This window comes from Amblyomma americanum, chromosome 1 (genome assembly GCF_052857255.1).
Source record: "Amblyomma americanum isolate KBUSLIRL-KWMA chromosome 1, ASM5285725v1, whole genome shotgun sequence".
NCBI lineage: Eukaryota > Metazoa > Arthropoda > Arachnida > Ixodida > Ixodidae > Amblyomma > Amblyomma americanum.
Window position 1 is genome coordinate 512,750,188 of NC_135497.1, and position 9,913 is coordinate 512,760,100.

Sequence of the window (9,913 nt, forward strand, 5' to 3'; positions counted from 1 at the left end):
GGTTAAAAGACACTCACTCCGCTGAGATTTGCCAGTGACATCACGCATATCGTCCGAATGGCCGACCTCGATATATCTGCGAATGAGCCGGTGTAGAATATGCGGCGGACGTTACGTGACAAGAGACCGCGTGTTATGCTCGACGCTCGTTACAGCCATTTCGGCTGTCTGTTGCGCGCTTGCGTCGCCTGCCCAGCGGAAGCAGACAAGCGCTGTTTGTGTGTGCGTGAGCGCCAGTTAGCGGCCCTACCAGCAGCAGACGCTACAGGCTGCAAAGCGGCTCGAACTGGCGAAGGTGGTCGGCGGCTAGCTCCAGACCGGCTGCCAGCAGAAAAGGCTAGAAGCTGTTTGCAGTAAAACGTGGCGTTGCTAAGCGTTGCCATGAAAGTTTCAGCGCTTTACGTGTACCCGCGTCATTGTTCGAAAAGGAAAAACAAAATGCCCGCTGAGTTCTTTTTCCTGGAGGGAAACGGAGTGAGTGGTGGTGGTGGTGGTTGTTGCTATGAAGTGGGGGAGGGGGATACTGGTCCCGACGTATGTTGGCCCTTTGGGCATCACTCTTGGGGACCAGGGGGGGGGGGGTAGGGGATGTAGGGGGAGGGGAGGTGGAAAGGGCCGCCGCAGTTTCCGTGGACGTCCTAAGCCGTTCTGGAGTCGCACCGCCGCAGCAACGTCAGCGTCCAACAGGGAGGGGAGCTTTGGTGCACTGGGAGTGTGTGCAAGCTCCGGGCGGGAGGGAGGGGAGCCTCGGTGCACTGGGAAAGTGTGCAAGCACCTGGCGGGGGGGGGAGAGGACCCTCGGTGCACTGGGAATGTGTGCAAGCACCTGGCGGGGGGGGAGAGGACCCTCGGTGCACTGGGAATGTGTGCAAGCACCTGGCGGGGGGGGAGAGGACCCTCGGTGCACTGGGAATGTGTGCAAGCACCTGGCGGGGGGGGAGAGGACCCTCGGTGCACTGGGAAAGTGTGCAAGCACCTGGCGGGGGGGGAGAGGACCCTCGGTGCACTGGGAATGTGTGCAAGCACCTGGCGGGGGGGGAGAGGACCCTCGGTGCACTGGGAAAGTGTGCAAGCACCTGGCGGGGGGGGAGAGGACCCTCGGTGCACTGGGAATGTGTGCAAGCACCTGGCGGGGGGGGAGAGGACCCTCGGTGCACTGGGAAAGTGTGCAAGCACCTGGCGGGGGGGGGGAGAGGACCCTCGGTGCACTGGGAATGTGTGCAAGCACCGGGCAGGGGGGAATGAGCATCGGTCCACTCAGATCCGTCGCCTCGTGCTGGACGGGGCGAAGGTCTAAAGGAGGATGCTCAGGCCAGTCTCCTAGAGGAAGGAGAGGAGGACCCGATGCGCCAGGAGCTGGCTGCTAGCCGAGAAGAGGAGGTCGTGCTCCGTGGTAGACGGGAGACCGAGTGCCCGGTATCCCGACTCGAGTCGTCGCCTGGAGAAATCATGGGTAGGGCACGCCAGCAGGAGGTGGCCGAGTGTCCCCGTGTCCCCGCAGGAGGGGCAGGCAAGATAGTGGGCCCTGCCACACGCGTACAACCGGAGGGCGTCCATGTGCAACCGATGCGGATGCGCAGGAGGAGGGTTGAGTCACAGTTGCTGCCGAGCGGGATCGGGGGAGGAGGAGATCTAGAGCGGAGGATTACCGGAATACGGGAAGGCTCAACCCTGGCCTCGTGAGATAGGCGCACGCGGGCGGCGACGAATCATCGCAATCCACGTCGCGTCGCGCCGCTTTTGTCTCATCTCTACGGCTCGGCCGCTCATCATCTATAGGGTGTCTCGGGCGGCGCTCTGCATGAAGACAGTTTGTGAGTGACAGCAGCACCGAAATAGATGGGCCTCGAAGAAGGCCTTTCCGCGAAACTGGGTTTACCAGAGGTCGAAACAAGTCGCACCAGTGGGAAAGCGAGAGGGTTCGCTAAGCTCGCTGGCATAGAAAGCGAAATAATCTGGAATCATGATAATGGACAGTGTAAAGGCTTGTGAGATGTTGATAGAGATGGCATCTTCTTTCCCCAATCCATGATTGGTTGTGCACTGTTTTCCTCGAAGATTTATTGTGTGATTGTTCATGAAATTGCCTCATTGCTTTTGTCCCACCGAAGGCGAGGATATAGGGTTTAAGACAAGCTCTGTTGGCGGGACTAAGTGATGGTTTGATCGGTTCACAATACGAGTCAGAAAAATGTCAATAAGTTTCTCCTTGCTTGTCTCTTTCTTTCTCTTTTTATTAATTGTTAATAAGGAGTTACACTTTCCGGAAGTGGCCTCGAGCAACGTGATTGAGCAACAGCAAATCTGCAAAACGTGAAGCACACTGTAACTATCATCATCAAAATATTTTCCTCTACAACATCCGCAGTGAAAATTAACTGTTGCTCTTCAAGGGACACGTGATCATGTCGAGAGATCCCTAACGAGGACATCGGCCTTCCCCGCGGCTTCCTGGGAATTCGGCGTGAGTCCTATGCCGACTGCAGGACCAGCGAATGTAGAAGGACCGTTGGGCGAAGAGGACCCCGAGAAAGAGAGAGGACCCCAGGGGCACGGCGGATGAAGCAGAGACAACGCAAGCAGTGCCCCCGACGAGTGGGAGGCCGACTACGATACACTTCCCCCCAAAAAATCACGATCACCAAGATGAGCGCCGGATGCCGGGAAGAGAGGCAGACCTCGCGAGCGCCGAAGCAACGTGACCGCCATCCCAAGATGAGCGGACCGCAGTGAAGCCCCTACCTGCCAAGCCAACAATCAGCTTTCCTACAAGCCAGCAGTGAGCGGACCTCCCAGTTTCGCCTTTTGGCGGAGCTAATAATAAATATGTATTGCTGGGTTACCGTTTAGTTGGCTCATTCATTAAAAGGTAATTTTGCTCCCAGCGCCGAACATTTACCCTTTTACCCAGAATAACAAATTGCATCATTCTTTGAAGGATGTTATGCCATGCATAATGAATGCAGTGAGAAGTTAACTGGTATACTCGTATGCAGAAATAATTCGCTCTACCCTATGGTCTCGGTATTTGTTTGGCTGGCTTGAGCACAATTGTTGTTCTCAAAGAAAAAATTCTGCTGTGTGGCACGCCTCACTGTTTCGTGACACCGAACCTATCTCCCGTGGACCTAGTTACAGGTCATTTGATGTGATTGGAAAGGAAAAGGTAGTGGAGTGAATTTGTTGCAGCTTTCTGTGGAAAGTTCTTCTTTTCGCCTTTGTATGCGTTTGAACATGGATAAAGAATTCAGTTCGATCCGAGTAAAAATACGAGAATGCGGGCAGGTATAACAGAACGATTTTTTTGCGGGAAACTTTTACAACTTGAACTAAACTAAACTACTTGTTAAAAATTCGGTTTTCTTCCGTTTATTTTTACGAGGCAGATTAGATGAGAGCGCACTATGTCAGCATTCTTTCGCTAAGTATCCACTAAGTATCCTCTCTTTTTCTCTCTCTCTCTCTCTGTGTGTGTGTGTGTGTGTGTGTGTGTGTGTGTGTGTGTGTGTGCGTGTGCGTGTGCGTGTGCGTGTGCGCGTGCGTGTGTGTGTGTGCGTGTGTGTGTGTGTGTGTGTGTGTGTGTGTGTGTGTGTGTGTGTGTGTGTGTGTGTGTGTGTGTGTGTGTGTGTGTGTGTGAAGGAAAAAGTGCGACGTGGTGACGTTCTAAAGCAACGACTAGAGCCAGCGCCATTTATTCGCGGAGGGGGCGAGCGATGCAGCTCGCCTGCATAGGCGATGTATAGACTGCGAAAACTGATCGTGGGTGCCGGGTTGCAGTGTTTGTTACCTCTCCTCCTCTCCTCTCTCCCTGTTGCTCAGCTCTTTCAGTTTATTTCTCCATCCTGCCTGCTATCCTTTAGTTCCTCTCCGCAGCTCAGGTGCTTCAATATCGATGGCAGATGCCGGGGCTAGCCAAAATCTCTTCCCTCCTTTCTATTACTATTTAATAAAACTACTACTGCTATTACTACTGCCGGGTTTCAGAGACAACACCTGCACGCGCCAGCTGCCGCATAGGCACGCGAGCATTAGAGGCGCAATCGAGGTAATAAAACACTACACCCCGCACCCGAATAACCCAGCAACTTCAATAACTCTGCTCTTGGAGTAGTTGGGGCATGATAATACAGTTGATCGATGTGCTCAAAACATTAGACGATCCACGTACGCGAGAGAAACACAAGGACAGGTGCATCACTAACAACTGTGTGGGTGTGTTTTGCGCACATCGATCATCTGTATTATAACCCAGCAAGAACGGTCGCTTTCTTAACTCCGCTCACTCTGCGCCAGAACCTGCGCACAACGTTGTGATGCATCACCCCAGCAACAAAAGTTCACGTGCTTTAATTTGTGGTAGACTACACTTCATTTAGCAGTGATGTCATTTTGTTGCAAAATATGCAAATTGCAACAAGTGCAGATGTTGTCATTACTTGCAGGGCACGGTGGTCTGGGTGCGAAGACCCGCAGGAACAGAGTGGTACTCTACAGGCTCCCATTACCTGGCGATCGCCTGCCGATGCCAGGGGCTGACACCGTCGATTCGTGTCGCTGTCGTTATGGTGTCCCACATTTCGACAGGTGCGATGGGCAGACAAGCTTGATGGCCACCGAGCCAAGATTGCTTCTTTTTTTCTGGAGTGGCACCAGATATTTCTTGCATGGCGGGAAGGGGGGGGGGGGAGACCACTGTGGCGAAGGAATTTAGATTCTTTGCATCCACGGCGTGAGGTTTAATGGTGCACTGTGTAAATTGCGGAGCCCCAATAAGGCTGCATATATCTGCATAAACTGTTTATTGCAGTTGTACAGCACACTTGAGTTTCTGCGTTTCGCCTCAACTGGACCCACGTCCTTGGGTTTAGGAGTCAACCGCCGTTACCCCTGAGCCACCGCGGCGGATAACGAACTGATTCACTGATCGGGTGCCCCGTTGCCACTCCGCGCAGTTTTACGCGTCCCTTTGCGCAGAGTGAGTTTACTGCTACGAATGCATTCTCACAAGAGTGAGCAACGCTGCTGCGAGGAAGTTCACGACCCGGATGCCAAAAAAAGTTCCTTTCTGTTTAGATGACTTAATCACACTCATTCCTCGTGTCACCCTGCCGTATCTACATCTGGGCCACGATGCAGGCCGTAGTAGGGGCTGTATACGTAACCAGGATTTATTTTGAGGGAAGGGGAGTGCCGAACAAGAGCACTGCCAGAAGAGTGGTGTGTGCGGGAAGATCTCTATTTCGGCATGGGGTGAGGGGTGGGGGGCGCGAAGGGGGGGGGGGGGGGCGTTGCTACACCTTGCGTCGAAGTGGAGGGCATAACATAGCGCATGCTGAGGTTTCTGAACACGCACCGTAATTTCAGCACAAAAGTAGCTAAGCGACTCAGATTGGACTCGCGATCTCGTGCTCAGTAGCAACACGCCCACACAGCCACTGCAGCGAGTCGGCAGTGTTTTATTCCATTCGCATAGCGCGACAAACAGCGTGACGCCACAAAGAAGACTGCCCCTAAGTGCGTGCAGATTAAAAAAAATTCAGATGTGCCAGCATGGGTAAGTTTAGACGGATTTGGTTTGAGATGCATGCCGAATATTGGGCATGAAAAAGTAGAAACTGCTTCGCTCACCGGCAACGCGGACCTCTACCCATTGGTGCTCATTTTAGTTCTGCGAGTTGCATCCATTACAGCTCGTTCGGCGCTTGTGCGGCTATCTCGCTTGCACGGCAACCTCAGTTTCAGACGGGCACGATAGGCGCGATAATCGTGGCATCGTGCGGGCATGGCTCGGCGGACTGAATGACATGAGCGCAAAATCGCAAGCAAAGACATCTTCGCCCACGGATGGCACGCATCAAGCTCGGCGTGGGAAGGCGGATAGGAAGGCGACGCACGAGAATCGAGCAAAATTAAGCAAAAAAAAACAAGAAGCGCTTGCGAATCGCACCTCGAAGTCATCTCGATCGCTGGCAGCGAAGGGGAAAAAAAACGCTCTCCACTGGAACGTGGTCATGGCACGAGATGATAAGGGAGCACGATATCTTTAATTTTTCCTTCTTGAAAGGGCGGTTAACCACATCGTGGAGATGCGCTGCGGGTGACCTTTTGCCTCTAGAAGAACCTGTGCCTCTGGAAGAACGACTCGAGGAGCTTCAAGAACCTCCGGCTCTAGCGCCGCCTCTGGGACCGATTTTCCGGACACCTCCAGAAGCGCTTTCCCATGCTAGGACCGTTCACTCTCGGTAAGTCTTGCCATGGCATTCTTTTTCCAGCGACCTCTTTCTACGACTACTTAACGTGCACGACGCGATAGGATGAATTCATTGTTGGTTAATGCTCGCAATATGCACCTTCGCATTCACTTGGTCACAGAGACAATTTTGCAAACCTCGGTGGTAGTTGCTGACGCATCGAGCAGCGGTAGCCTTTGGGGCTTTGCGTGGCACGCCATCTGGCAAAAGTATTGACTGTGTCTTTCTAGTAACTCTCCTGGGAGGTGTTGCCTGTTTAAGCGAACCAGTTGCGTCCACCATGCATCCTCCGAGATTCCGGCAAGGCCCCGCATTTCATGCAGTTTGTTGCACATGCATTCCAAGTGACATCAAACAGCGCGTGGCCCTCATACGGAGGGGCCAACTTAAACGCGTGAGGACCCTTCACCATCGATTGGCTAATGTAACAGCAGCACACGAAAGCCTGCGTCCTCGCCTTGGTTCCTAACCGCGTTTTTCTCCTTCTATTTTCTTCCGTTTAAGCCTACAGCGCATTTTGTTTCACATTCTGACCCTTGCTACTTATTATATGCCCTTTACTGGTGTCCTTGTGTTCCAGATAACCTGCGGTACGTGTACAGCATCAAGCGGCGCCACTACCACGATGAACTGAAGGACAAGACTGCACGCACGAAGTCCGGAGAACTGGAATACACGGGCCGGTGGAAGTTCTTCGACTGTCTCAGTTTCCTGTGCGTTCGCTCGGAGCCTTTCCGTGTCGCCGTCGTCAGCCCTATGCTGCACTTCGAAGAAGAGCAGCTGGTGAGTCATTCCTCTCGCGTCCACGTCGTGTCACGCGCACCGGTATATCTGCGTACCGGCCTCACAGTCTCGCTGTGGTTGCGGCCCATTTTCCCCTTTCCCTCGCAGAAAAGATACCCCTGCTGAGGAGTATAGAACTGTGCAACACGTAAAGTGAGACAACATGCGCGCTTTGGCACTCGGCAGAGTGTCGTGCTAGTCACTGCCACACTTCCGGACTTCTGGAAACGACTTTTATGGCGTCGCATTCAAACGCATCTCCGCGCTGTGCTTCGTCGCGATTCAAGTGAACTCGGGACTCTCTCTTTCGAAAGATGCCGCTATTTCGTGCAGCCACTTCAGGAGAACCCCCTGAGTTCTACATGCCCGACGTGGAGATGTAGTAAAGTCTGTTAGACTAATGCAATTTAGGTTTAAAACGCGCGTGATGATATGGATCGTGCGGAGGCAAAGACGAAGCGGAGCGTGTGCACGTGTTCGTGCGGATGGGGCCTCGTCGTGTGTTCGCCGCGAGCTAGCGCATGCGATCGCGCGAGCACGTTCGTCTCAGTTCAGTGTTTGCTTCTCGCTGCGGTTACGAGCGTTGCGGTGGTGGAACGTGGTATGGCCGCCGATAAACAAACCCGTATTACAGCGCCGCGCCGCCAGCCAGCGTCCTACCAACCATGTCGCTCCGCACATGAATGTAAGGGCTTTCTTGTTTGGCATTTCGGACGCCTCTTAGATCTAGCTTCCATGTTCCTCAGTGTCGCGCTATTTCGCGTCGTCTCGATAAATATTTGCTTTGATGTCTGAAGGCGGTATCTCAGTCGAAGGCTCTTAAGCGGACCTGGGCCCACGATTACCTGCTTCTTGCACGAGAAGATCTTCTACGATATTCCAGTGCACTCACACAAATGTACACAAAGTAGAGGACGACACGGAATGCGCAATAATAATAGTAATTAATAATAATGATTGCTTTTTGGGGAAGAAAATGGCGCAGTATCTGTCTCATACATCTTTGGACACCTGAACCGCGCCGTAAGGGAAGGGATAAAGGAGGGAGTGAAAGAAGAAAGGAAGAGAGAGGTGCCGTAGTGGAGGGCTTCAGAATAATTTTGACCACCCGGGGATCTTTAACGTGCACTGACATCGCACAGCAAACGGGCGCCTTACCGTTTTTTATCCATAAAAACGCAGCCGCCGCGGTCGGGTTCGAACCCGGGAATGCGCAATAGACGATCACATTTAAGCGAAGTGTCTCGGAGGTATGCTTGCAGGTCATCTACATCTCTACATGACAATGCGACAGCTCCAGGCACTCTCTTATAGTACAGCATTGGCGTCTATTTTCAGGTCTCCGGCCGCGATCTGCGAGGCGGCTGTTTCTTGAAGCATGTTGAAGTCCTGGTTTACTTACGTGCTCTTCTTTTTTTCTGCGACCGTGACGTCAGAAGGGTTTGTCTCTAGCGTCTTCTTGAAGGTTTGGTTTGTGCCCACGGCTTGAGCAGATGGTCCCGACGCTATGGCTCACCTCACTGTCTGCAGATCGAGCTAGAAGAAGAGAGTGACGGGACACTTTTAGACGACGGTGACACCAGCGTCGTGGAGGCGGAGGAGTCTAGTATATTGCCGGACAGCATCTTGCCTACTGCGGACGCGTTGCGGGTGGCGGCCAAGGACGAGCCTCCAGCCACACCCAGCACGAGCCTGGAGTACGCCCTCTCCACCTTTCCACCGCCTTTCAAGAAGGTGCGCGCTTCCTCATCCGCCGTCGCCGCGCCGGCCTCCAGCTTGGCTGTTCAGCCGCTGATTCAGACGCCCTCGGATTCGTGCAGCAGCACTGTCGTGCCACGCGTGGAGAATGTGCAGTCGCTGAGCTGCCCTGTTGGCGGCTACTACGACGAGTGCGACCAGTTCGGCAACATAGTCGCGAACTACATGCGATGCCTCTCGGAGGAGGACCGGCTTGAATTCCACTGCCACATCATGAGCTGTACCAAGGACTTCAAGTGTTTTTCACATTTCGGCGTGAAACGGCGCCTGTGAATGCTGCAAATTCAGGACAAGATGGCCGCGAAGATCGCAATCTTTTCCATCACGGGCACTCTTGTGATCAATTTTTTTTCAGAACATTTCCTTTAATACAGTCAAGTTCGTAGCTTCATCTCTTTGCTTTCACCCGATTGATAAGGATCACACAGGTGCGTCGCTCTGGACGAAGTGTGTGTTGGCTACGCCGCTCTACGGTGAAAACAAGGTACTGTAAGCTCAGCTAGCGTGGTCAAGCATCTGCAGCGTTAAGATGCATTCTTAACGTTGCCAGTTTCAGCCTCATGACCAGCGAAAATCTGTGTGTGCGTTCCTTTCATGCAAACCGCTACTATGTTTTTTTTTTCCCCGCAATGCGAATCGGTGTATGTACAGTAGGTTACCCTGACTCCGAAAGGACGTGTTGTGTGGTGTCAATAAACAAGTAGTACCCGTTTGTGACCATCCAGACAGTTGGTCTCCTCACTTTGCGGCAGCGCGACACTTGCTGTGCCCATCGCAAACTTGGCTAGCGCACTATTGATAATGGGGCACTTAGCCCTCTTAACCGAGAGTGGAATCTGATGGAGCTTATCTCATAACTATGACCTCAAGACGTGGCCGTCAATTATATTCTAATCGAGATTCAATGGAAAGCTCTTTCTAAAGCATATAGATTTTAAATATATCTGGCGGATGGTGTATTATGACACTATTGGCAAGCAGTTGTGGGAGAAACCATTATAATTTATTGAAATCAATACGCGTAACATGTATGAATATTCACGCATTATTCTGTTGCTAGCTTGTGCCGTGATGAAACACGCGAATTAGAAGCTCAGTCGCTTGCCTACAACCCCTCGCTC

The 9,913-nt window shown here is 52.7% G+C and overlaps 1 protein-coding gene across 2 annotated transcripts; it reads left to right on the forward strand.

Moving 5' to 3' along the window:
* The first annotated feature begins 6,192 nt into the window (after window positions 1–6,192).
* On the forward strand, window positions 6,193–9,509 carry LOC144106873 (uncharacterized). Of its 2 annotated transcripts, XM_077639820.1 has the most exons (4): window positions 6,193–6,242; window positions 6,832–7,034; window positions 8,373–8,474; window positions 8,565–9,509. In XM_077639820.1, the coding sequence occupies exons 1-4, from the start codon at window positions 6,221–6,223 to the stop codon at window positions 9,063–9,065; spliced, it is 828 nt and encodes a 275-aa protein (XP_077495946.1). In that variant the 5' UTR covers window positions 6,193–6,220; the 3' UTR covers window positions 9,066–9,509. The 2 variants fall into 2 exon arrangements, with proteins under 2 accessions (XP_077495946.1, XP_077495955.1); XM_077639829.1 differs by lacking the exon at window positions 8,373–8,474.
* Window positions 9,510–9,913: the final 404 nt, after the last annotated feature.

Bases quoted from the DNA above. Each gene is read 5' to 3' on its own strand.
- LOC144106873 (XM_077639820.1), top strand. From the start codon at position 6,221: ATGCTAGGACCGTTCACTCTCG. The intron at 6,243-6,831 runs GTAAGTCTTGCC...CTTGTGTTCCAG, and splicing joins GCTAGGACCGTTCACTCTCG to ATAACCTGCGGTACGTGTAC. The intron at 8,475-8,564 runs GTTTGTCTCTAG...CACTGTCTGCAG, and splicing joins GCGACCGTGACGTCAGAAGG to ATCGAGCTAGAAGAAGAGAG.